Here is a 27,733-nt window from a genome sequence, read left to right as displayed (position 1 = left end):
ATCAATTTCCCTTGACATTGTTGGTGAAATCACTGAAAGCACCTTTAAGTAAAACAAAATAGTGTGAGACCACCAGAAATAATGATTGTGATGCTGTTACACATGACATTACACGATTGGAGATACTATATGATAGAACAGCTGATAGAATAGAAAGCTGGTCTTCAGGACTTGATAAGTGATCTTTCCAGGGAGAAAGCTCCACGTTGGGTTCTTGGTGAAAAAGGCTGAGCATGGACAGTGATGGTGAATGAGATTGCAAGAGCTTGACTCAGCAATAGTGCACCTTTACCACTCTTTGATATCTTATTACACAAAGTTCTACCTTTTAAAATATGATTATTTAACTTTAAAGACTCTCCCAGCCGTTGTTTGGCTGTAAATCTCCACAGTGGTTTGTTTGTGACTTTATTACATTTAGTTCATATAATACAATAAACCATGTGAGGTCCTGCTATGTTTTGTTTCTGAGCCTACCTCATTTTTTTTACCATTGGCTTCTGATTTAATGATGATTATGCTCGCTATACAATAAGTCATAAAAATTGAGTGGTCATTTTGTTTTTAATGGTGCTTTAGCTGAGATTTGATTTATTTCTTCACAGATTATAAATGCGTTTTATTTTCATGAACGAGGTTATTTTGTATTAAAGTTTTGTATTTGTAATTTGTTTTGTAATTATCATGAGATAATTAAGTATTTAAAAAAGATAGATGGGTTTTTAAATATAAAGTATCCGTCTTGCAGCAAATAGTTGAATCTAAATTAACTTCATTGTATTTTTAGTGCTTCCCCTGCCAACTAGCCTGTCATGTTTTTCTTTTAATTTCTTTTAATGCTTTTTAATTTTGATGGTCAAAATAGCATTAAAATTGCCAATTGAATGTATTACACTATTAAAGTTTTTTTTTTTTTTTTTTTTTTGGAGGGGGGGGGGGACACTCAGTTTCTTTTCATGGGGCCCAAAATCTCTAGCAGCGCCCCTGGTCTCTGGACGCATGACCTCGTTGGCTTCACTCAGTAAAATGACCACTATGGGTCACAGACTGGTGCAGCTGAGCCACTGGTGCGGGAGGAACGCATGCTGCGGGATTTCCTCCTGCTGAAGCGAGTTCTCGCCGGATCAGGAAACTCTTCGTTCTGAGAGTCTTGCCGACTTCTGATCACTTCACAAATGTCCTGATTACACAACAGAATGCGGATTCAGCCTCCAGAACAACGTCAAAACAGCCGTGAAAGGTTGTCTGTCCAAGGCTAAAATCCAAAACCTCATGACAACAACTTGCGCAGCAATACCAGAGACATTTGATCAGGCACAAGTCGACACGAAATTCAAGTCCATGCAGACCAGGAAGGTGTGAGGCTGCGTTCAGGCCACAGCAGGCGAACCGTTTCTATTTTAAGTGTGGATTTTATGTTCGGCTTGTTCAGACTGAATTTTAGTTTAAAATTAATGAAAATTAAAAGCTACTGAAAATTACTTTAATATCTTTTTTTGAAAAATTAAAGTGACGGTAAATATAGATTATGACAGGATTGTTGTGACCCTTGTGCAACCCCTGTGGATGTGAATGATGCTAAATCTGCACAAATTAACATTTTGTATTTTTATACATACTTATGTTTCAGAATATGCAATTTGTACTTTATTAAATAAAACAAACAAACAAATAAATAAATAGGAGAAGACAAGTTTAACATCTTCTATAATTTTGTTTTTTTCTTTACTCCATAGGACCTAAATGTAGGGAAATGTAGATTAAGCAATAAAGTTAAAAACGTCACTTTTGAAATTTGACATAATGTGTACCCAGTTAAAAAGATGCTAGAGAGATTTAACCTTCATATCGATTACTCATGTACCTTTTGTGAGCCACAAATAGAAACAATTTGTCATTTATTTTATCAGCGTATGTACTGAAAGATATTTTGAATGGATGTACAACATTTCACCAGACAGAAAACTGGTCAAATAATTCAACTTACTGAAAAAGACATTCTACTTTGTTTTGATAATAAAGATATGGACACAGATCTGATCTTACTTCATCCAACTTCTACGCCTCCTGGGAAAATTTCATATTCATAAAACAAGACAGACAGAATGTAAACCAAATATAAACCACTTCACAACATCACAATAAAAGAACTTGAAAATCAAAAGGCGATTAAAACAAGATATGTTCTCCAAAAACTGACCATGAATCTATGACTCTGGCTTAAATATGTACATTTTGAATACACACTTGTATTGATGTGTAATATGTTCTCTCCTTTTTGATTTACTTATTACGTTTTCTCAACAGCAAATAAATAAATAAATGAAATAAAAACTATATATAGTCAAATAACATAAAAATTAGACAGCATTATGTTCATATGGGTGAGTACAAATCAACATTAAAAATATTATCTGTGGCGTCCCACAGGGGTCAGTGTTGGGACCAGTATTGTTTCTACTATATATAAATGATTTATGTTAGATTTCAAATAAACTTAAAATGGTACTTTTTGCAGATGATACCACAATTTTGTGTTGTGGTAAGGATATACTGCTGTTACTGGCTGAGATGACGATAGAAATTAACTAATTAAAACAATGGTTTGATGATAATAAATTGTCATTAAATAAAAAAACAAAAAAAAAACAAATGATATTTGGTAACCGAAACAGTGACGTACAGATTAAAATGGAAATCCAAAATCAAATTATTTAATGTGTAAATAAATACAATTTTCTTGGAGTTATTCTTGACCACAAACTAAGCTGGAAACCTGAAATTACCAGTATTAAAAGTAAAATTGCTACACGCATTGCCATAACGGGCAGATCCAGGTATGTATTGAACTACAAAACTCTACATATTGTCCACTGTACTCTTGTTCTGCTACATATCTGCTACTGTATTGAAGTTTGAGGCAATAGTTATAAGACAAAACTAAATAAACTTACAATTCTAAAAAAAAAAAAGGCTCTTCGAATAATGCTCAATGTTGGCTTTAGGGACCACATGAACCCACTGTTTCTTATATCCGAAGTACTAAAGATTGATGATTTAGTGAAATACAAAACTTCACAAATAATATATAAAGCTAAGTACAATCTCTTACCTCAAAATATACAAAAGATGTTTAGTAATAAAGATTTGAAGTATAACTTGAGAGGAGAAACTAATTTAAAAAACACCACCTTAAAAAAAAGTTGGGTCAGGACACTGGCTCAAGAGGTCCCAAGTTGGGGATGCCTGCTCTGTGGCAATTCAGACACGCAGGCACGCACAGTCTCACTGTGCGCAGGCAGGTGACCTACGTGTTTCTCATAACTGTCCCACATTTCTGTACAACAATAAACCAGAGTAGAACAATTAATCATTGTCAAAAAGAACTGAAAAGTTTCTGCTTGATGAGTATATTTTCCATAAAATGTATTTTGCTCCAATATAGGTCGTAACAACATCTGCATTCAGTACAGACTATGTTCTTATAATAAACTTATCACGTTTTAACGTGATAAGTTTCACGTTTTTACAATAAACATATCACGTTATAACGTGATACGTTTCACGTTATTACAATAAACTTATCACGTTATAACGTGATACGCTTCACGTTATTACAATAAACTTATCACGTTATAACGTCATACGTTTCACGTTTTTACAATAAACTTATCACGTTATAACGTGATACGTTTCACGTTGTTACAATAAAGTATCACGTTATAACGTGATACGTTTTACGTTTTTACAATAAACATATCACGTTATAACGTGATAAGGTCCGATTTTTTTTTTATTTGGGTGACAGCTCCACGCTTCCGTAGTTTTACAATTCCTATGGCTCGAAATAAAGAACGAAATCAAATCAAAAACAGGACTACAGTGATGGTGAATAAGCGCCGCCCACCGCTGGGTCAGGAACAGGAAATGACGTCTTATGTATGCGGACGGAGGAGCACGTACACAAAGCAGAAGCTAGTACGAGTTTGTTAGCTCTGTTTGTCTTTAAAACTGCACTTCTGTTAGGCTTGCTGTGATGGTTTAATCACGTCGTTTTAATCTGAGGAAATAGACTACCTTAAAACACTCGAGCAGCTCGTGAGCAGAACCATACCATGTCCTCCCGCCTGGCTTTCCAGACCCAGCTGGCCTCCATCATGGAGGTTCTGGCTAACGCCGCGGTGGCGGAGATCTGCAAACTAGTGGACGACGACTACGCGGTGGTGAGTCTACAGATGTCTCAGTGCCAGAGAGAGAACAAAGCCCTGAAGAGGAAGCTGCACTTGTTGGAGCTGAAGATGGCGCGAGCCAACGCCGAGAGGAGACTCAGAGAGAGCTCCGTGAGCTGCAGCCGACCACGCGCGCAGATTAGCGGCGGCGACAGACTCCGAGAATCCTCCGCAGGTGAGACAAGATGTGTACCTGTGTTACAGCCTGCTTAGTTAGCAGATACACACAGCAGCGCAGCGTTTGCTTACCAGCAGTTGGCACGCGCTGTTACACGCTTGCTAACGGTTAGCTCTGAGTGTTTTCGTTAGTCTAAAGTCACAAGTTATCTTAATTTTTCATATTTCTCTGTCTGCATTAACCACATTACTGACTTATATAAAATATGTACATATTAAGTTACCTGTTTATCAGCTCGCCGCGTCTCAGATTTATATAATTATACCTTCAATGTCCAGTTATCTTTTAAGATTATAGCTTTTTATTTTCCGTTCGTACGCAGAAGCCGTCATTGTGAGAGAAACTGGTTCATAGTAAAAAGTCAAACCTATTAACTATAAACTATAACTAACATCTTCAAGTGTAACAATATTGCACATTTTACCATGATTATTGCAGGTTGTGAAATGAAAATAGAACAAGAGACTGAGGATGTCTGCTCTGCATTTGGGTGCTGACACAGTTGTTGTCTGTAAACAAACACATATAGTTTATAAAAACATTGTAGTAATTACATAAATGAAATTAATTAAATAATTGAGCTTAACATCGGGAATATTAAACCTCTCAGTTTTAGGAGTTTCAGCTGTTTTTATTAATGTAAATGTTGCACTTTCATAAGTTTCCTTATGAAAAAATGTGAGAGATGTACACATACACACACAAAACAGGTATATGTGTTGATATATTTTAGGCTTCATGTAGAACTGTGGGATATGACAAACATGGTCGCAATATTTTTAAAATTAGTCAGTGTTAAACACAAAATATTTGATAATGCTGTTAACTTTTAGCTGTATTCCCATCTATTGACTGCTGTCAATAGGCATCTTTACACAGATACGATGCCTCCTTAACCAGCGCAGGTCGAGTCACGTCAGCTGGACTGAGTTCAGGCCCTGTTTATGCCCCGATGTTTCCACACAAAACGTTTTCACTGAAATATTGAATATTGGTGTATTACTTGACAGAAACGATGCAGCAGCACAACCATGACACAGAGGTCCGCCATTACTGCTGTAAGCAGGTCTGATTGTGCAAGATGACGTTAAATATGCCATCGTTGCCAAAGATTCCAGTTCTTGTTTACACGACAGGGCTTGGCTTGCACTGCAAGAACATTTCCCTCCGGAGGCCGTTGTCAAATATTTGCGGTTCTATCCACCCAAACCTCTGCTACCGTGTAAACGAGAGGCCAGAACGAAACAAAGATTTTTGCATTTTTACTGTCTCAGCGTTGTTCTGTAAACAGGGCCTTAGTTTCTTGAAGAAGTTTCTCATCTACAAGAACGTCTTCATTTCCCATGAAGTTGGTGGGAGATTTCATTTAAGTAGCTTTAGACTCTACGACCATCGCTGACAATCACGACTCGCCTGACATCTTGTTAGTGACCGTTGTCCACAGTTTCACTTGAAACTAGGTGTAAATAGGTGTCGTCGATCCTTTCGGGTATCTGAAAGGATGTGATTGTAGGTGGGGGACAAATTATGTCTCAGGCTCTCCTTTTGTGAAATGAAGGTTTCTCTACTTTGATGTAGACGGCCTCTTTCACTCTCCACCCAAACTGTCCAAGATTTTAACATCATGGTCCTCAAGATAAAAGAAAGAGTTAAGTCATGACAACTCTTAACGACAGTAGTCTCTAAAACATCTGTGGTTTCACAGACTACTTTAGTCAAATCTCCAATTAATTAAGTTATAATTTTTTTTATCCCCAAGGAGCAATTTATGACACACAGAAGTTTTCAGGTTTTACAGCATATTAGAAGTAAAACAAAAAAGTGTGTAAACACGAGCAGCCGTGCAGTTAGGGCCGGAAGGTAAAAGGTGTGAATGTAAACAGTAAATATATAAGTATAGGGATCGCAGTATAAAGTATAATATAGTAAAGTGTAGTTTTATAATATATGTAATGTATGTTATATATAACATTACGGTTTGATAGAACACATTCTAATTAGGGATGGATGTTTAGGGCCGATGGCCAATACGGACTGCTGATTGTCTTCAGCCCATATTTAGAGGCGATACTAATTTTCTTCCCTCAGTTTACACCATAAACATGATCATAGTAGCAATATGATTATATCTCGTTTTTAAAAAGAGAAACTTATTACGAATGAAAGCTCTCCATTCTCCCAGTTTAGGAGCTGCTGGTTATGATGGAGGAAACAGAGGCGCTCTGCATTTTCTCCCACCAGCCTGTGCTGGCTTCCGTAGGTAACGATCCAGCTGCGTGAGCTGTTACTCTTCCTCGTCAGACTCCTCAGAAGTTTGTCCGTGTGCAGAATAACACGTATGAGGTGAAAGCTCTGCAGTCCGTGCGTTTAGAGAACCACCGATGAGGAAACAGCTGCTGTTCTCTCATCTGCACCTCACAGAGATGCTTCCTGTGGACTTTACCTTCAGGTTAAATCTGCAGTGATGAGCATATCTGCTAAATCTTTGTTTTGTTTTATACATTAGATGCATTTATCAACCGAACAGCGTTTTGAAATTTGCATATTCAATAACTGTCAAACAAAATCACGAGGCCTCACCGGGCCCTGACTTTTCCTAAAATTACGTGAATTTTCATTAAAACAAGTTTAAATATTTAGTATGTAAATAACAGGAGAAATATGGTCATATTCCAGCCACAGGTGGTTATTTTCACCACAGCTGTTCTAGTTTTAAACTCCAGACGTTCTGGATCAGCTCATGTGGAAGTATTATGTAAAGGGTGGGATGCAGAGATGAATCGGATTTTACATCAGGAATAAATCTCCATTTAAGCTGGGCGATACGGCCTAAAAATAAAATCTCCGATTTTAATCGAGTTTTTTCTTTTCTTTTACAAAACATAAAGAAAATTATTAAAAACATTTATTTATTTTTTTAAATGAATGCCAGCAAATATAAAGCATATAATGTCATAACTTTTCCACCATATAAACAACTTCCTATCTTACATAGAAATATGTGACACAATGCATCCGTGATCTCTTTCCATCTGGATCCTTATCATACAGAATCCACTGCAGAAAAAAAACCCTGATGAAGTTTGTCTCTTAACTAGAGTTTGTGGGTTAAGTTGACTTCTGCATCTCGTAGAGAGCAGCATTTCTCCGTGCAGTTAAACACACAGCTAAATCCCGTGAAGGGTCACTTCACTGAAAATCTGTCAGACAAACATCGTTCTGGTGTGGAGGGAGGGCTAAGTCTGCTGCTAACTATGGAAAAAAATCCAAATTTTCATAAAAATAAATCGCCAGAAATGGAAAATTCGCTTTATCGCCCAGCTCTATCTCCATATAAGCAAGAAGTGCACTGAACCCCAGCAGCTCAGAGGTTTTTGTTAGCTGGCAGACGAACATCCAGCGGAGATGATGAGCCAGAAATTTTCCTGCCTTCTCTTCGCATCGCAGTCGTATGAACGACATGCACGCTGCCATCGGACGTGAAGCAGCACGTGGAAAGAAGGCAAAAAAAAAATAACTGTCATGACAAACTACCCTAATTACTACACAGCTAAAACAACTACAAGTCCCAGTCAGAGCACATCAGGTCTCTACAGCGTCGCCAACAACACAGAGCTGCCTGTGGACGCCTGTCTGTAAGTCATGCAGATACCATAAAAAAACAAAAAAAAAAAAAAAAAATATCGGCCTGATATATCGGTTGATCCTTAATTCTAATTCTAAAATGTCTGTGTGATTGTAATAATAACAATGGATTAGATTTATAAAGTGCTTTTCAAGGCACCCAAAGCGCTTTACATTGTGAATCCATTATTCATCCACTCCTCACTCATACCTGGTGATGGTAAACTACGTGTGCAGCCACAGCTGCCCTGGGCAGGCTGACGGAAACGTGGCTGCCAGTCCGCGCCTACGGCCTCTCCGACCATCACCGAACATTCATACACATTCATTCACCAGTGATGCCAACACTGGAGGCAAGGAGGGTTAAGTGTCTTGCCCAAGGACACAATGACAGATGACTGCGGGAGTGGGAATCGAACCGCCAACCTTCCGGTCAATGGACGACCTGCTCTACCGCCTGAGCCACTGCATTGTAGTATACAGTGTTATACACTACGACACAATAAACTTTATATTATTGTATGATGTATGTTAAAATAAACAGTTGGTTAATGACATAATAAGGTAAATAAAATTAAATATAATGCACTGTTCAGAGGGTTTTTCCTCTCTGTCACCTCGTACAGCTCATGTTGGAGGATTAATTCAGAGAGAAGACTCATTTTGCTGCCTCTGTCTGAACTAAATAAACAGCACTTGAATGCACCACAAAGTCCAGTAGTCTTTCTTTTTTCCTGAGTCCTGATATCAGAGGCGTGTCCTTTTATATTATATCTGCTGGTATCTGTTAGAGCATTTTACCAACAAATAAAGCTGAAGAACTGTAGCTGACTGGAAATATTATTTTTTGTTAAATTTTAGGATGTATTTCAGTGTTTTCATGTATTTATGCATAATATTGAATTTCCCTTTGGGATTAATAAAGTATTTTTCATTTCATTTCATTCATATCACTTTTCTGTATCATCACACTAGTTTCTTCCCAAAGAAACCACTAAAACCACTTCAGTCCTTTGTGTTTATTAGGAACCTGAATAAATGTTTTTTTCTGTCGTACAGGTGGTGTGTTTGAGCGACAGGTGACTCTGTGGTCCGGCAGAGCAGCTGTAGAAGATGACACACCTCAGCTGATCCTTCCTGAAAGCATGCAGACTGAGGTAAGAGGGCAAAAACGACCTGTGAACATCGAAGTCTGTAACATCACAGAAAAATGTTATATACCAAACATGACCAATAAGAGCAATGTAAGTCGGTTCAAACTAGTAAATTATCAGAGATAAACAGCATTTTCTGGTTCCACTTAGTATTTCCTGCTAACGCAGACGGTAAACCCACCAGAGGAGAAGGCAGCTGCTGGTGGTGATCCTCAGCTACAACCTAGCTGTGTACTGGATGGCTAAGACGCATCAGTTCAGTAGCATCAGCTTGGTTCAGTGACGTGTGTGTGGTCCAGTTACATCTGCAGATAAACAGCTTCCTCCTTATTATTCTTAAGTTACGAACTCCATTGGCCACCCTTGGTATATAAGCTGGAAAGCGATAGATTCGTCAGCCGTGTGATGGTGTGACGTCATAACAGCACAATGCCTTTTTAAATTATAAAGAAAAAGAACGCGACAGAAACACAGAGGTGAATGGTGGACAACCAGCTTGTGGTTTAAAGAATAATAAATCCACCAGACGGTAAGACTGAAGCTGTTTCTGTCTGTGGTGTTAGAGCCGTTTCTCCTGATTGATTGACAAACCTTCCTGTTCAGTCTCCAGATGTGCAGCTGGTAGAGACAGATGAGGTGCTGGTGAAGGAGGAGAAAGTGGAAAACATCCAGCGAGTTGCAGAACCAGAACCTCTCCCAGATGCTGGTAAGTGCAGATAAAACCCACAGTTCTTGTGTTTATCCGCAGACTGGAGCCATGTTTCAGACCAGCTGCAGCAGTGCGACTTGGAAATATGTCTCTTTTTTTAATAACTGGAAACATCCAGAAACAGCAGGAATGTGACAAAGTTCCTGCTGTGTGCATCATATGTGAATGACGGAGCAGAAGTAACCTGAAGTTCTCGTCATCGCCATGACGACCCAGGACGCCGTCAGCTGTCAGTGATGTAGGGTCGTTCTGTCTGAAGAGTTTTGGTTCATTGTCAGAATAAAACATCACGAGTTTCTGATGAAGATGTTGGAAACAGTTCAAATGTACTGATCATGAAAAACCAGCTCTGAGCCTCCGTTAGTTCTGGTTCTGACCACCAGGTGGTGCTGTTTGACTAACTTTTGTTTTTTTGACTGTAGACGTCAGTTTGAATCTCTGTACTGTTTCCTGATAAAACGGCCTGATCTGCAGAAGTGAGCAGAGTCATCGACCATCTGCTGATAACGTTCAGTTCTCACAGCAAGCTTCTATAGCTTTAAAAAAAAAAAGCAGCAATTATCCTGATTTAGAGATGTCGCCAGAATTCTTCCTGCTCTGGCTTGACAGACTGAGTGAAGTCCTCTAATGGAGTAGATTTAAGTCTGAACTGACCTTAGCAATAACCAAACAGATGTTTAAGGATATTTAGTTGGGGCTGCTCGGTTATGGGAAAAATGTGTGACAGTGTGACATTTGAAGTGTTGTCTGTGGTAATACAGACTAGTTTCTTTCCTCCAGGTCCCAGCAGCTATTGTTTGTCTCAGACCAGCAGCCGGTGCGATCTGGGAAAAATGAGTCTGGAGACATTTTGTTTTCACGTTGAAATCCAGGTCATCGACGGATCTATAGTACGGCTTGACCACAGGTCCGAAGTGGTGGCTTCAAGTTCCATAGAAAATGATGGAGAGAGAACGACGTTGTTGTCCAGACCTTAACTGGCGAGGTGTTTGCAACTCGAGTTAATAAAAGCAAAGCGGTCGGGCGGTGGGAGGAGTCTGCAGCGGTGGGAGGAGTCTGCAGCGGTGGGAGGAGTCTGCAGTGGTGGGAGGAGTCTGCAGCGGTGGGAGGAGTCTGCAGCGGTGGGAGGAGTCTGCAGCAGAGCTGCAATGCCAGCGATGCTCGACTTGCATCTGAAAATAGCACAAGAGGAAATTAAAAACAGCAAATAATCGTATCATTTCATTTTTATGATCACTGAAAACCCAGATTGTAATTGAGATTCAAATTCGATTAATCACCAGCCTACTTAGTTGTATTTAAAATAATAGGAAAGAACAGGAGGAGCTTGACACCTGAATTTGTTTAGTTATATAAAAACAAAATAACTGGGACAAAAACAAAAAGACTGGAATACAATATGATTAAACATTAAATAAATTCATAACACATAATAAACAATAAAAATAGAAATAAAACATCAATAATAGTGAATAGATAAATGTAATATACATTATTTAAAAAGAAATCATTTTTTTAAAAAAGGCTGCAAGCAGTTTGATGCAAACATTAAAGGGTTAAAATAATGTTGAATATTAGTTGCCATGTTTTGTGTTTATTACAGTTATTCCATTTATTCATATGTTAATTTAAACCCTGCCTCTGCATGTCTGTTCACCTCATCAAGACTTTATCATCAGGAGTTCATGATTACTTCATTATTTCAGGGTTTATTTCATCAAAGCTTGTCAGCTGTTAAATATGTTCAAGCCTCTGCTGCTGATGACGGGGAAGCTGGTCCTGATGCTGGAGCAGCACATGTACATGCAAACATGTCACATGAAGAGACCTTAAACAGCTCCGATGGAGTCCTACATGGTTTCACTTAACCAACATCGACAGATGAGAACGTTACAGGCCGATCAGTAAGCCACCAACAACTCTTCTGTTAGACAGAAAATTTAGCCATGAACAAAACTCTGTCATGGTTAGTGCTGGACAATGATTGCACACTGTTACTGCAAAATTCAACGATAAATTCATAAGTAGTGTGTTTCATACTTTTATATTAAAATTTCTTCTATATAATTAAAAGTTCAGTAACCTTCGGCTTACAAACCCTAAACAAAGCTGCTGTTTAACAGCCGTGTTCCCTTCACAACGCAGCAAGTAAATTATTTCTAGCCAATCTCAACCTAAACATTTATGTAATAAAACCAAATCTAAGACAACAAAGGATGGAAATTTCTGGATTAAGTAGTTAAAAGGTAACAAGTCAGCAGGATGAATATCAAAGCTGATATTCTTCTGAACTCAGAGGGAATAATATTAAATTTCCAGCCATCGGGTGTGTTTCGCTGCTGGAACAGACAAACAGCTGAACTAGATGCAACGTTCTTCCAGCCCGAGTTTGCGTTCACACTACACTACGGGAACAAACAGGAACTTTAAATGATGTTTTCCTCTCCTCACCAGAGGTGACGCTATGTCAAAAATGAAGACGAGGCGCAGCGAAGAAGTTAACTGGTTCATCTATTAGTTAATGCAGGATGACTTCTGTTTCCACATCAGAATGAAACATGGAGCTGCATCAGATCCTAGAGGCTGATTCCACGTCTGACCGCAAGCCTTTTCTCCTGGTCACAGCTGCCCGTACATCGCCGTACATGTGCATATGTGTTGGGTGTGTTTACCAACAGTCAACTTCATCGGTTCATCGGACTTACATAACAACCTCATGCAAGATTTAAAAGCTGAAAGTGAAATAAGAGCCGTTTAATAATTATGAGATACATAATCAGATTAGACGAGTCGTTTTAATAGTCGATGACTAATCGACCATCAGAATAGCCATTAGTTGCAGGCCTACTTCCTCCAGTCGGTAAGTGTGGAACCATGAACACTTCCTTTCGGTCTCCTCTGACCTCCTGTAGCAGCTCGTGTTGGCAAAAGAAACAGATTTGTGCCTGTCAGTAACCAAGAAAGACCCACCGAATTATAGCGCCGTCCATTTTCTGTCCAAGAAACAGAATGTTGTCATACAGAGGCCATACATACAGTTGGTGGTCTAGAGCTGGTCCTGGTCGCAGCCTAGTCCAGGGGTGCCCAACTCCTGCAGTCCTGCAAGTTTTAGATGTTTCCCTATTTTAACAAATCTGATTCAAATGAATGAGTCACTGAGCAGAACTAGATAAGCTCTCAGATCGATTTAATTTAAATAAGGTGTGTTAGAGCAGTGTACCACCTAAAACCTGCAGGACAGCGGTTCTCAATGACCGGAGTTGGTCAGGCTCGGTCTAGTCTGTCACGGACGTGTTTTCCGGGGAACGACTGCTGCAGAGTGGAAACACAGATTGTTGTTGGCTGCTCTCCCAGAAACAAGGCTGGAATGTTGTGATAAGTCAGGTGCAAACCTCGTCCTCTCTGCATGGCTTTGTCGCGGCTTGTTGGACTCGAGTTCTGGAATAGCCTGATTGTCTCACAAGGATCTGACGACATCTTAAAACATGAAAATAAATTAACTAATCAAACATGTCAGCTTGTCCTCACAGTCTCAGATCAATGGTTGGGACAGCAAAAAAGTAGCTGGGACAGTTGTTTATCGGTCAGATTAATGAAACACACTCTTCTCGTCTCCAGATAACCTTCATCTTCCTCTGCTGTTGTCGAACATCTTTGGGTTGGACATAAAGCTTCCAGGATCAGATTTTCTGAGCTCTCGGTCAGGATCAGACTCTCATTTTGTTTTAACCGCTAGAGGGAAAAACAACTTAATTCTCCAAGAATTCTCTACAGCTCCACCCAGCAGCACCAGGGTGGACTAGTTCTGGTTCCTCCAAATATTCCAGATTTAACTGAATAATCTGACACACAAAGCTGTTAACACAGTGGAAAAGTACAGTTTTAACATATTGGGTCTTTGTTTTTGTCTTCTGTAGGAGAGCTGGAGCGTGTCCGTCGTGGATCTGCAGGACCAAGGCTAGGTCTGGAGGAGCAGGACGTCCACTTCACTTCCAGCCAGTCTCAATCCCAGATCCAGAGCCGGCCTGGAAAGACGAAGCTCAGCAGCAGCAGAGGAGTGGAGGTCAGTGGCTCCCCTCCTCTCCTTACATTTGATGGCAGAGACTCAGAGCCGGTGGCTGTGAACTCTCTCGGTTTTATCTGTGACGGCAGCGCTGACCCTCAGTTAAAGGTTTATGACAGCAATGATGCTTTCCATGAGGATTTCTTTGATGAACACTCGGGTGTTAAAATGAAAAGGAGGATTCTGTCCAGTTCGTACATGTCTGGGGCCAATCTTCCATCAACCTCCTCCTCTGTTAATGGCTGGACTGGCTGCAGCTCGTCTCTTCCTCTGAGCAGCAGCGGTGCAGCGATTCCTCCAACCAACAAGGAAAAACTGTTTGTCTGCAGCTACTGTGGAAAAGCTTTTAACCGGCCCAAGAAGGTGGAGATCCACCAGCGCACCCATACGGGTGAGAAACCTTTCAGCTGCTCCGTATGTGGGAAGATGTTCTCCGAGGCGGGGAACCTGAGGAAACACCTCAGAGTCCATACTGGAGAGAAGCCGTACAGCTGTAGGTTGTGTGGCAGAGGATTCGCCTGGATGAGAAACCTGAAAACACACCAGCAGAAGAGCCATCCTGAATTTTATCCTGAGGAGACATGGGAGCAGAAATGATCTGTGTCCTTACTGGATGTTCACTGCAGACTTTCTGCTGAACAACTTTTAAATAATTTATTTACAAAATGTTAAACTCAGTGAAAGTTTACCTTCTGAGACTGATCCCGTTTTAATTAAACGTGAGCAGAGTTTAGCTACCAGCCTTCAGGAGGGACTGAACCTTTCCTAAGTGGGCTCTGCTTCATGATTTCAGCTGAATGAGGCTTAAAATGAAAACTGTAATCTGTATTATCACCAAGACTGCAAACATGGTATAAATATAAACTATCATTACACAAAGAATCGGGTCAGCTGTTCACACATCAAATAAACTTAACACAAAACACAAGGAAAGCCATGTTTGTTGGATTGTTTCTTCCATTTCAAGATGCCAATCTGTGTTGTATTATACACGGTTGGAAAGCCCGATTAATCACCTCCACAACAGGAGAACATTGCAGGGAATGTAGACACATTTGATGGACTTTTTGGGGGGTATTACCCTCACTTGTAGCCGTGTTCATTCCAGCAAAGCACAATCCTTATAAAATATACCTTGTTGTAAAAGGTGACTTGTTTATGATACAACATCCACAGGCATTATTTAAGAGGAGAATTAAACAACTTTTCCTTACTTTTACTGTTAATTTATCATTATTTCAAAGTTTATTGTCATATGCACATGTTTGCCTGTACAATGAACATTTTTCTTGTTCCTGATGAGTAACTAAGTAATGAAAGTCTGTATGTGACAAGTAATAAAAGTGTGTACAATAACAAAACTACTGGCAGCGTGTGGAAAAATAAAATAGAAATATAAACTATGCAAACAAAAATAGAGCTGCAAATAAAGTACATGTAGAAATTGGTGTGCACTACCAGCTGTGTATGCAGTAGTCAGCACTTAATGTGTAGTTACATGTGCACCGTAGAAAGTAAACGGCTGCATGAGGTGGACTCACAGTTGTAAACTCCTGTTCAGGAGCCTCTTGGTACTGAGAAAAAGTTATTTAGTCTAGAAGTCTTGCATTTCTGAGAGTAGAAGTATGCCCAGGGTGGGTGGGGTCCTCCTGTGGTGGTAGATGCTCTGCATCCTGGTGGTCTTCATCACTCTCTGCAGGTGTTGATGGTCTATAACAGCAGTGGTGCCATATGGAGCTGGTCAAGATGCTTTTAACAGCAGCTGTAGCGGTTTCTGTGGCCCTTATTAGACCTAATAAACTTCCTCAGCCTCCTCAGAAGTAGTTTGAGTCCTCTTAAGCTGCTGTGTGATAAGTGTCCATACAAGGTCCTCACTGTGCTTAAAGCTCACTTTTTCCACTTCAAGCTCCTGGATGAGCAGTGGCTCCTTCGTCTTGTCCATGTTGATGATGAAGTTGTCTTCACACAACCTCCCTCTTCTAGCTTTTGCAAGTTCTTGTAGTTCATGCAAGTTGCAGAAGAGGCACGTTTCCCTTCAAACAGGTGGATTAAGTCATTTTATTCAGATTTTGTAGGTTCTAGAAAAAAGACCCATGGCGTGATTGTGGAGGACGACTGTCCAGCCTATAAAGCAGGACATAAAAAGTTGTAGAGAAAGGAGGAAAAACATTAAATATGTTTTACTGTCTGCAGTTTAACAGCTTTTTACGCTTCAGTCACTTGGTTAAATGCCATTAATGTTAACATTATGTCGTGTTATGCAACGTGCAAAACGCTGCTGCACGTCTTTTAACAGGCTTCGCTACAATGGCTGCCTGTTCTTGGTTAGGGTTCATTTAAAAATGCTTTTATTAGTTTTTAAGACATTGAATGGCCTCTGAGCTGTTGCATGTCCCTCCTAGTCTCTTAGGCCAGCTGACCAGATGGTTCTGGATGCGTCAGGGACGCAACGTAAGCTCAGAGGCCACCGAGCTGTTGGAAAACCCATTTCTTCTCTGTGGCCTTTGACCCAGTGAGAGAGTTGATATTATTTTTGTTTTTTATATATTTTTATCTTGTTTTAAATATTTTAGTTGTGGTTGTTTTTTACATGGTTTGTTTTTACATTTATTTTATGTCTTTTTAAATGTTTTATGTATTCTTACTGTTCAGCACTTTGGTCAGTACTTACTGATTTAAAGGGCTTCATAAATAAAGTTGGTTTGGCTTAACGGATGTTTGAAATTAAATGTTAGTTTTAGTAATTCTGCATGACTCCGGTTGGACTTGCAGATGTGACGCGTTCTCTCTGCAGCAGGAGGTCATTTCAGCAACTTCTGGAGGTCAATAATCACCTTCCTGATTTCTAAAAGCTGCGTTTCCATCCGTAGATCTGTTTCTGCTTCCAGCCGCTGACACAGAACATCTCACTTTAAACTTTGTGGACGAGTCAGCAAATTTGTTTTCTTTGAAGAGAATGATTGATGATGTTTCTCTGATACCTTCAGTCATGTTTCGTGACATTTTTTTATTCCTCATCAGAAAGTCTCAGAGGGTTTAAATGATTCAGCTACTGTCACATCATAGGATGCAGGTTTTTCCAGCAGTTCCTCACTTCACGTCTCAGTGGTTTTAATATTTTGGCTTGATAAAAGCAAAAACCGGCCATATGATGCTGGTTTAAACTGGTGCTGTGTGGTTAGAGTGGGTCCAGTTAAAAACATTAAACGTCATGTTTTTTATGTAAATGTGCCTCTTCTAATAAAATCCTTGTGAATAACGCGACTGAAGTTGGGTTTTTCTACCGTATAAAAAGGCAGCTTAACTTCAGCCATATGCAACGCGACCGCATCCGTGATCTCTTTCCACCAGGCCACTTTTTCATTGTACAGGACGCACTGGAGATGATGATGTGTCTTAGCTGTAAGTTAAGTTAAGCCCATCCCTCGTTGGACTGGTTCTGAACATGTCCTCAGGCAGCTTTTCTTCATGTGTTTCTCTCTTGTTGCTCTTGTTTATCGTTCAGCTGAGGAGGAAAGCAGCAGTTTGGGATAAATACGCGCAACTAGAACCACAAAGTATTATTTTTGGACGTGCTAGCTAAAGTACTAAACTACATCAGTCTCATGTCAGTCAGACCCATGCACCTGTCAGGTGAAGCTGAAGAATGAAGAATGTTAACAGCCTGTTACAGTTAATATTATTTGCCTTTATATCTTATAACCTGCCAGTATTAATGAGGTTTGCTAGTGAAACAGCTGTAAAATCTACTAGTCATCAGACAGACGTGCACACATCTATGAAGATAGATCCGGTTAAGATATCTAGTGAGAGTGAAACAGCAAAAGGAAGCAAGGGGACGGGTTATCTAAATCATTGCTGCTGTGCAGACGTTGGAGGCACAGGCCTGGTCATTTATGGACCATGAATGTGGTGAGAGAAAGTGTGAACAGGTTCTGAGCTATAAATCAGAGCAGGACCTTCTCTAACAAAGTAGCCGACATGTGGTAGAAAGGATTTATACTTCAGACATGCAGGAGCGGGTCCACAAAAGTTTTGATGGGGACCAGGCAGGGGCACTGACCAGGAAAAAGCTGAGAAAGATGTATATTTTTTAAGGTCTTGATTTTATGTAATGTTAAACTGATTAGTGGTCACTTCAGCTGTTATAAAGTGAAGGTCAGTTGACACCACATATTTGTAAGCTTGGCTTGCTTCGTCTGTATAAATATACCAGTTAAACAGGCATATTTCAGGCTGGTGATCAATCATGATAACCTAATTTGTAAACTGATTAATCTGATTGAAAACTGTATTAATTTTAATGAGTTATCTTCCCTAATATGCAGGAATGATTAGAAACCCAGCAGCAGATAAAGTTCATCATAAACCATGTGGCAGTTCGTTCTGTTGTTCAGAGATTTTCCAAAACTTCCCGTCGTCGGGAGGAAAAGCGGTGACAGGATTTCCTGTTTTTTCTTCACCTCAAACAGAGACATGACTGCAGTGACCTGAGCCAACGTGGTCGTCTGAATATTTAGATTAATTTAGGAAACTGTAGGTCATGAAGGAGCGTGACGATGTAACCATCAACTTTCAGGACTAAATACCCAAAATGTTTGTTTACTTTCGTGGAGTAAAGTCCTGCCACGTTGCAGACAGACAAAAAGAAGAAAAAAATAGATGTTCAGTCCTTTGCAATTTTATTTCCAGCCAGTTTCAGCCCGTCTCAGAGGGTCTCTGACAGGGAAGGTTGTAGTGGTTCTGGATCCTTTTTATATGGAACTGGTCAAAAGTTGGGGGGTTATTTTCCATCAGTTAAGTGATGGAAGAGAAATGAAGGATCGTAGAATAAATGGTGTCTGGTGTTCAATGATGGAGCTCTTCTGGATTGTAGTGTTAATGTCAAGTTTAGAAGTTTTCATTCACCTGTGAAGTATTTTTCAGTGTATCACCGCTCATTTTAGCAGCTAACGCTAACACTGCAGACACCGCCACGGTCGTCAACAGGAAGTGATGTCACCCCGCGCGTATGCGCTTTTAAATAAATCTGAAATAAATGACCATTTAAAGTCAGAATTCCTCTAGAAGAGGTTTACACTTCTTAATTTAGGGGCGGCATGGCTCAGCAAGGTAGAGCGGTCGTCTTGTAACTCAAGGGTTGCCGGTTCGATCCTCAAGTCAGGTTCATGTCGAGGTGTCCTTGGGCAAGACATCGAACCCCTAATTGCTCCTGATGGGTTGTGGTTGAGCGCCTTGCATGGCAGCCTCCACGACAGCCTCCTGCTTTACCACGACCCATCAGGAGCAATTAGGGGTTCGGTGTCTTTCTTAGGGACACCTCGACATTAGCTTGACTGGGCCATGATCGAACCGGCAACCCTTGGGCTACAGGACGAATGTAGCCCAAGGGACTTTAAGAATATGTAGAGCGGCTCCACTGAAAGAAATGTTTCATCAGGACATTTAAAAAGTTTCACTTTTTTCTGTCCTGAGTGGGTTTTTCATCACAGCATTTCTGGTTCTGAATGAGGGGAAACACTGTATATTATATTAATACAGAAATGCATGTAGATGTGTCAGATCAGAGTATTACAGTAATCTGATTACTCCCAGATAACTGATTGTCAAGTAAATGCACACAGTGCTCTATAAAAATAGGTATCTGAGAATGTCTTTAATATTTAAGACAAGTAGGTGGTGTTACACAATTAGCTGTAAATGAATTGATATTGAATCAAAGCTGTTAAAATCAAAGTGAATCGAAATGGAACCAAAATAGGCTGTTTGTGAATCGAACTGAATCGATTCAGGAAGATATGTGTGCTTGAAATCCCTTTCTTTTATTTTTGTGTACATTGAACGCAGCGTCCCAGCTCTTCTGGAGAGGACTTTGAGCTGTTGGGATTCACTCTGAATGTGTTTGTTGATGTGAAGTTGATCCTGTTCTGGTTCCTGATGTAACTTCAGTCTAAACTGTGTGTGCAGACCGACGAGGATGCAGATGTGGTGCTGGTGAAGGTGGAGGAGGTGGATCCAGGAACAGGAAGCCTGAACCAGACAGGCCTCAGCATACAGGAGGGTGAGCATCAGTGTGTTTACGATAAAGAGAGGAATTAAACTAAATTAAGGCTGCACTAACTTGTTGTTAGGTGTTAACTTGTTAGGGTTGTCACCATACTAAAATTTCAAACTCGATACCGATACTAAGGACGGTGCTTGATACTCAATACCATTTTTAATACTATAGAGGAGGAAAAAAATTTATATATATATATATTTTATCAAAGCCAGAACACCATAAAAATAACACAATCCAAACAATACAACAAAAACTTACCAATAAATATAAGAAAATACATTAACAATGTAAAATAAATGCAATATTTTCATACAGTCTCTAACAGCGTCTCACCGTTTGCTCACTGTGGTGCAAAAGTAAAAACCTTTGACCACTAGTTAGTGTACTTATTTACACGTTTATTTACAAGTGTCTTTTTCTTCACTACACTTGATGAGATCAAGCAAACAACAGAACAAACAAACTTGTTATCTACTTTTTTTTTAACTAGAAGAATTAATAAACGAAAACATATTAAAAGGTTAACTTTTTAAATGTTTTTGTCTGCAGTCTACATTAAAAGGCATTAATGTCTGACTAAGCCAGGGTGTGATCAGTCAGTAGCAGCTTCGCCTAATTCATGTTCAGGCTGGTTATGGAGCAGAAAACATCTCTTCCTGCAGCAAAGACGGGGGAGGGGCCTCCTGTAGCACCCACGACTCACTGAGAAGAGTAAACCAAATTTTTACCACATCACTCTCAGTCTCCAATAAAACCAGAAAAAGTCGTAAATTTGTTGCTAGACGCTTCTTTAAAAAAGGTCTAAAAACTTGCTAATTATAGCAACAAATTGCTAACTTGGCAATACTGTAAACAATGGGTCCTCCAGGGAGATGCTGTAGGGGCGAAGCTGTCCGCGGCAGTGCCTGTTTAAAATGGGTAGAGGCGGCTGGTCCTTTCCTTGAAGCAGCAAACGCCAGCATGACATTCAAGTATCAATACCCATGCTAATTATTATCTAACTAGATACTAAATTTTTAGAATAGATTAGTATCAGAAAATCGATCTTTTTTTTTTTTTTTTTTTTTTCTTTGGCAACACTAGCATGTTTCTCTTTGTGTCCAGGATTGGTGGAGTCCAGCACAGACGACTTCAGAGCAACTCTTCCACCTGATGAAACTATGCAAACATCCAAAAATGAGCTGGTTGACCTTCAGGACTCTGGGCGGGCCTTCTCAGAGGTCAGCTATGGCCATACGTCTCTGTGGACTAACGGGGGGGTTAGTAATGATGACTGCAACCCTGGGCATTCCTCAGTCCACACTCCCCTCTCACACCTGCCCGGCTCATTGATTGGAGCAGATCTCGGCAACTGTGGGAGGGGACCGGCTGCTGAAAACTCCAGAAACTTCCACACCTTTTCCTTTGAGCTTCCTCTGACTGAAATGTCGGAGCAGTCCAGGCCCAGTCAGCTGTCAGCTCAGGGGTCCACACTGACCTCTGACCGAGGTCCACAGCCGAACCAGAAAAGCTCCATGAAGAGGGTCTACATCTGTAGTTTCTGTGGGAAACGGTTTCCTGCTCCGGCAAATTTAGAATCGCACCTGAGGACGCACACCGGAGAAAGACCGTACGGTTGCGGCATATGTGGAAAAAGGTTCTCCCAGTTCTGGAACCTGAAGATCCACCGACACATCCACACTGGGGAGAGGCCATACCAGTGTCCACTCTGCCCCGAGAGGTTCTCTGATCCCAGTAACCTGAAGAAACACCAGAAGAGACACCACCCACAGGGAGCTGGTATGCAGGCAGGAACGTCTTAGCTGAAGAAGCTTTCATCGATGTTCTGATGTCGATGTTCTGATCCATGAAGGATCCATGTGAACTGCTCAGTGCAGAAGGTTCAGTCCGTGGAACATCTGTAAAATTGTTAAATTCCAGATGTTGCTAAAGTTAGCAGACACCATGAGATGTGTGTCCGCTGTTTCTCCACAACCTGCAGCGAAGCGGACTGACTCAGTCAGGACTTGGACTGGACCTGGGCCGGCTGCATAGAGGGGTACATGGGGCCTTTTTTAGTTTTCATTGAGTGCCTATGTAGGAACAAAGAGCTGACTTGTTGTAAATGTTGTACATACAGAAACATACGGAAAGTTTTGAATACATGTCAGAAATAACTTGAGCCTGTGGAGATAACGTTTGCAGAACAATGTCTGCTGCAAACATCTGAGACACAACTTTGGTCTGAGCTTTGTTTCTGTTTGTATGTGAAGATTATTTTGGATACAGAAACTTGGATTAGAAATTACAGAGTGATGAGTTTAAACCCAGAAAGATTCAGTCAGTAATATGATATTCTGCAATTATAGCCTAGAATAGTTTTTTATGGACTAAAGACATGTTGGGGACCAACTATTGTACTATTGTACACAACTATTCCATTAGCGTTTGGTCTGAAATAAGTGTGTCCTGAATCTACAGTTATGACTGTAGCCTGGAGTAAAAGGACGTCATTCTAATTTTAGCTTTCCAGCGGTGTATAACGTGTACTTGGAAAGGACTTTATTTGTGAAATGACGTCATGTTTCGCACACGGGACATCTGGTATCAACGATTGATCGTGTTCTTCCAGTATGAATGCATTCAGTTTACACACTAATATGTGTTTATGCTTGGCTTGGAAATTATTCTCTCCTGTATTCATGCAGAAAATCAAACATTTAGCATTAATTTAAGAACTTTGGACACATACACTCATTCAAAGTTTTTACTCTGTGTGTGTGTGTATATATATATATATATAGTAATCACTACTCTCCTTTATGAAGTTTTCAGATAATGGAGACAACCAGGATTTTGCCCATAAGTGATCCGTATCTGATTTTTATGACAGTCTGAACAAATCCAGCTTTTTTAAATCAGACTGAGTCCACTGTCATATGTGGTACTAAATCAGATACATATTTGATGTTTTTAAAGCGACCTCAGTCTGAAACGTTCATGTTTCATCTGATTTTTACGACACAGAAGTTAGACAAACGTCAGAATTCTGCACTGGAGGAAGCGAGATGCAGCAAGGTTGAATACAAGAGATGGACAAAACAACGTTTTATCACTTTGTCAACTCCAACTTCACACACAACTTTCAAACTGAAATACATGTAGGATCCATATTTAGCTCTGTAAACACAACGTCTCCTGCACATGCAGGCAACTTCAGGGCTGTAGATGGTTCACACTGGAGTATGATGGAGGCTGCATTTAAATTATACAGGAAAAAAAAATCTGAATTAGGCATTAAGACCTGCAGCGTGAGCTTAGAAAAAGTCCAGAAAAAGCTGGACAGATGGTGCATGTAAAGCAGATGTGTGATGGAGCTGCCGACCTCCACCAGCTATGGCCTGTTTCTAGCTGATGGACTCCATCAAAGCTCATCTTGAGAAAACCTTTGAAATGAGTCGGTGTGTCTGAACCTTTCATATAGTTTCTATGAGAAATGTAACCAAAGCTTTTCTATTGTGTCACAGTTTTGTAAAATCCTGTCCAACTTCAGTGTAAATCAATAAAAGTTTACAAAGACTAACATGGGTGTGTTTTTATTATGAATCAAACAAAAATGTGACACAATATCATCAGCATTCAGTATAAAAACAGCATAGTCTCTGACATGATGCGATGAATTATTGCTGTTTGACACAAACATCTGCAGTGTTACTAATTACAGCATTCAGGTTTCTCACAAAGCTCCAGTCATGTTTTTAGTTTGATTTACACTTTTTTTAATGGGATATAAGAACTGGATAAAGGAAAAATAGCTTATTTTTCAAATAAATCAATAAATCCCGTTAATTTATCTTTTATCAGGACTGAAAGTCAAACATTCAGTTTAACTTTTGTTTTAATGATTAGAAGTGAACAAGGAGAATGGCAGCTCTTCCTCTGCAACCTGGTTTTCTGATCCAAGTTTCCCAGTTTCAGTCTCTTCTGCAGACTGATGAGTTTATTCCTCCCTTTAAAATGCTGCAGACAGACCTGCTGCAGGCCACCACAGTGGTTTCTGTGTCCCGGTCTTCCTCAGAACTTCATCTGCCTCGTTGTTAAAGCTTGTGGTCGAGTCAGTGGACTAGTTTCCTCCTCTAAACATGAAATATTTTATTCAGCTGAAAATCTGATGTGGGTGGATCTCTGCTGCTGATTCCACAGCTGATCCTCATTCATTCAGGGCTTTCTGATCAGAACCGGGTCTGAATGTTGGGGTCTTTTAAAACTCACAGTTCAAAAGTCTGACTAAAGTGAGATGGAAACAGGTAGATGAGGAACTGCTCATCAGGATTAGCTATTTTCTGTTATTAATTCAGTCCCGTTAACCTAAGTAAAGTCATTGAACCCAGTCTCTGTTCTGCTCAGTCTGCAGCACCTCAGCTGATCCCCTCAGGACCAGAAGAGTCCAGCAGTGCAGTGGCGGTCCAGCCGAGCCTACCTGACACCAACACAGCAGCCAGCTCCACTGTGCAGCAGCAGAGAAGCAAAGATATCAACCCTCTAAACCCTGAATACTCTCTGTTTGAACTGGAGACCTTCTTCACCCGCTGGGCCCCTGACACTGACCCTGGAGCCCCTCTATTAATCAATGATGACTCGGATCCTGATCAGGACGGAGTGATTATCGTAGAGACAGAGTCAGAACCTCGACAACCAGCACATGCTGCAGTTTCCTCAGCAGCAAGGCCAAGTGGATCGTCACGGGGTAATGAAACTTCCATCTTTCCCTCAGAATCAGCTTCACATGTAGCTTTGTGTTCAGATTCACATTCAGGCTCAACTCCCGTTTTCCCTGTAACACTACGCTACACATGTCACTGTCATGCCTGGTTCCGAATCCACGCATGTGCTCTGTACTCCGGGTCGTAGCCTCGCCTCTTCCTTGACAAAATTACCTCTCAGACACACATGCTATAAGTTCTCATTCAGACTGTCAGCTCACACATACAGATGTAAAACCTCTCACGTACAAGTTGTTTTTGTCAACTGTGAACTCTACCGTAGGTAGGACACAGGCCAGTGTCCTACCTGCTGCTGAAAGTCATTTACTCACTTTAACTTGCACTATTCAATTGTTTAGATATTGCACACCATGCACATTGCATACCATTGTTTGGGTTTATGTGGCCAAAGTCGGCTGCAGGTCCTCGGTTTAGATTCCTGGGCTCAGCTGCCTGGTTCTGGGCTGGAGACTGAAACTGGTCCTTGTGAAGCAGAATTTCAGTCTCCAGAGGAGCTTGGTCTCCCTGTCTGAGGTTTTATGAATCCACGTCCTTTCTGTGTTCTGACCTGTCTCGTCTTCTCTGCTCTGGTTTTTCTGCAGGGACATTGCGGATGCCGGCTCCATTATCCCAGCCTTCATGGAAAAGACCTGCAGCTCATCTGCTGCAGCAGCGTTGCCGTGGTAGCAGGATCTCTCCTCAGTCCTCCAGCTTGGTTGCCGTTGGTAACATGGGTGCTGCTGAGAACATAAGTGTGTCTGGAATCAGCTCAACCAGCCGGACTTTAAGCTGCACCGCAGCTCCACAGCCCCCTTTACCTGTCGGTGGACCCACACTGGCTGACGCTGCTCAGCATCACACCAGCGCGCTCCCTCATCACCATGACGGTTTGGGTGCCGGCTCTCTGCTCGCTGAGCGCCGCAAGAAGAGCTATGTATGCCAAGCCTGCGGGAAGGCGTTCTCTGGCCTGTCCAACCTGAAGGCTCATGAGAGAGTCCACACGGGGGAGAAACCTTTCCACTGCAGCATCTGTGGTAAACGCTTCTCAGAGGCCGGGAACCTGAAGAAACACCAGCGAGTTCACACCGGGGAGAAACCCTTCAGCTGTGACCAGTGTGGCATGAAGTTCGCCTGGATCTGCAACCTCAGGACACACCAGCAGTCGGCCACAGGCTGCGTACTCCGATCCAGGGGGGCGTTAGGGGATGTGCTGATGACACACACTTCGACCTGAGGAGTCCGGCTGATGCATCAGCTGTTTAACAAACACTGTGACCATTACCTCCAAGTTTAGGCTTCCTCTACATGAAATCAGGTTTTTAACCTTCGTAACAAGTTCATGTGGTGTTTTTTAGTTGTTTCAAGCCACAAGCAGACGGGAGGATTTCCACTCAGAGAGTTTCTGTAAACACATGAGTACTCACAGCTTTCAGCATCAGAACACGCCTAATAAAACAGGAACATGAAAACAGACGTGTCTCATTTCACTGCAGTTTGTTGTAAATCACAGCTGTAGCTCAACGGTCAGAATATCCGTGTTTTCCATTCAGGGACGGACTGCTAGTGTATATTTGGGACACAGTGGCAGCAAATCTAAGTAGCTCCTCTGCTGTTTTATTGTTTTTGCAGTTTGCGAAACTTTTTTTAAACTATTGTTTTGTTACAGTTTGTGGGTTTTTTGTGCATTTTCCTGTGTGTTTTTCTTTTGTGAATCTCCCCCATGGGGATGAATACAGTATCTATCTATTGGTCTGACTGGTCCAACTGACATTGAGATGGCCTGCTCAATATTGTAAACACCTCCCCAATTTCTACTGCAAAAACAACCTCTTAAACCACATCCTACGATCTTTTATCAAGCCAGAAAGAATTTTAACCACATTTAGAGAGTGATAAACTCTAAAGATTATTAGTCATGTTTTCAAAGTATTTAGCTTATTTCTTACTTGGTTACTTAATCTTAAATGATTAAGTTTGCACATGAAAGGGATTTATCTTGGGTTATAGCTGCTAAAAACAAAAACAATGTTTACAAGGCTTAAAGTATAAAAATTACACATGTATAAATGATCTTACAACAAATATGTGTGTAGTGCGAAAATAAGGAAATGGCACCAAGAGAGACAAAAATAGTTCTGTAAATGAGAGAGGCCTCGTTAATGGGACCAGCAGCAGACGGGAAGAAACTGATCCTGTGGCCTGAGGTTTCGGTCCTGATGGACCCCAACCTCCAGCCAGAGGGGTGAAAAGTTTGACTGGGGTGGGAAGGATCGGCCACGGTCTTCTCTGCCCACCTCAGAGTCCTGGAGGAGTGCAGGTCCAGGACAGAGGGTGGATTGCAGCTGATTGGATGATGCTGCAGTTTGCCTTTGTCAGTGGCAGCAGGGAACTTGATGGAGGTGCTGAGGATGGACTTGAGGGAGGTGTAGAAGTGTACCAACAGTGACCTGGGCAGGTTGAATTTCTTCAGCTGCTGCAGGAAGTACATCATCCTCTGCTGAGTTTTTTTCACCCACTTCAGTTCCTGAGAGATGATGGTTCCCAGAAAGATGCAGGACTTTACAGTTGGAGAGTCATACAGGGCGATGGGAGAGGGAGGGGCTGTGTTTTTCCTGAAGTCTACAACCATGTCCTATGTCTTTCAAGCGTTAAGTTATTTCTGCTACACCAGGTCACCAGCTGATCAGTGGCGGATGTAGAAAATTTTACATGGAATGTCAAGAGGTCTGGACCAGGTGGCTATAGGATCCAAAATATGTGTTTATTTGGTCACTAAATGGTGCTACGGGCTCGTGTATATAGTCTGGGGTGCAACCGGTAGAATGCAGGTGTTATGTGGAATGATATACGGATTTGGCAGAGTGAGCACGAACACTGTTGTAGTTTAACCGATGGAACTGCAACAATTTTGGACATTTTGCACCATTCATATTCCAAAAGCAACAAAATGGTGATGATGCAAACATGACGAAG

General features: G+C 41.0%; 2 protein-coding genes and 1 long non-coding RNA gene across 3 annotated transcripts in view; 2 read left to right on the top strand and 1 right to left on the bottom strand.

The window, feature by feature from the left end:
* The window catches only part of LOC121638743, a 16,020-nt gene extending 10,967 nt beyond the window's left edge, over positions 1–5,053 (bottom strand). The window contains exons 1-2 of the long non-coding RNA XR_006010063.1: positions 4,874–5,053; positions 2,555–2,556 (exon numbers count right to left, since the gene is read on the bottom strand). This is a non-coding gene — a long non-coding RNA (uncharacterized LOC121638743). The remainder of the gene's footprint in view (positions 1–2,554; positions 2,557–4,873) is intronic.
* The window catches only part of LOC121638735 (zinc finger protein 316-like), a 27,708-nt gene extending 16,958 nt beyond the window's left edge, over positions 1–10,750 (top strand). Inside the window, exon 5 of the transcript XR_006010057.1 lies at positions 10,740–10,750. The gene's annotated coding sequence lies outside the window, so the exon portion shown is untranslated. The remainder of the gene's footprint in view (positions 1–10,739) is intronic.
* On the top strand, positions 3,916–27,733 carry si:ch211-89o9.6 (zinc finger protein 408). Its single transcript, XM_041983688.1, has 8 exons — positions 3,916–4,404; positions 9,091–9,188; positions 9,789–9,891; positions 13,812–13,957; positions 19,925–20,018; positions 21,123–21,238; positions 24,405–24,744; positions 25,363–27,733. Exons 1-8 carry the CDS (start codon positions 4,116–4,118, stop codon positions 25,992–25,994), a joined length of 1,818 nt encoding a protein of 605 aa, XP_041839622.1. The 5' UTR covers positions 3,916–4,115; the 3' UTR covers positions 25,995–27,733.

Source organism: Melanotaenia boesemani, chromosome 4, assembly GCF_017639745.1.
Source record: "Melanotaenia boesemani isolate fMelBoe1 chromosome 4, fMelBoe1.pri, whole genome shotgun sequence".
In the NCBI taxonomy this organism is placed as follows: domain Eukaryota; kingdom Metazoa; phylum Chordata; class Actinopteri; order Atheriniformes; family Melanotaeniidae; genus Melanotaenia; species Melanotaenia boesemani.
Note: the sequence above shows the minus strand (reverse complement) of the source record. Positions and strands in the feature narration are given on the sequence as shown.

Excerpts from the sequence above, each read along its gene's own strand:
- si:ch211-89o9.6 (XM_041983688.1), top strand. The coding sequence starts at position 4,116 with ATGTCCTCCCGCCTGGCTTTCCAGACCCAGCTGGCCTCCATCATGGAG. Across the intron at positions 9,189-9,788 it reads CTGAAAGCATGCAGACTGAG|TCTCCAGATGTGCAGCTGGT; the intron begins GTAAGAGGGCAA and ends CTTCCTGTTCAG. Across the intron at positions 9,892-13,811 it reads AGAACCTCTCCCAGATGCTG|GAGAGCTGGAGCGTGTCCGT; the intron begins GTAAGTGCAGAT and ends TGTCTTCTGTAG.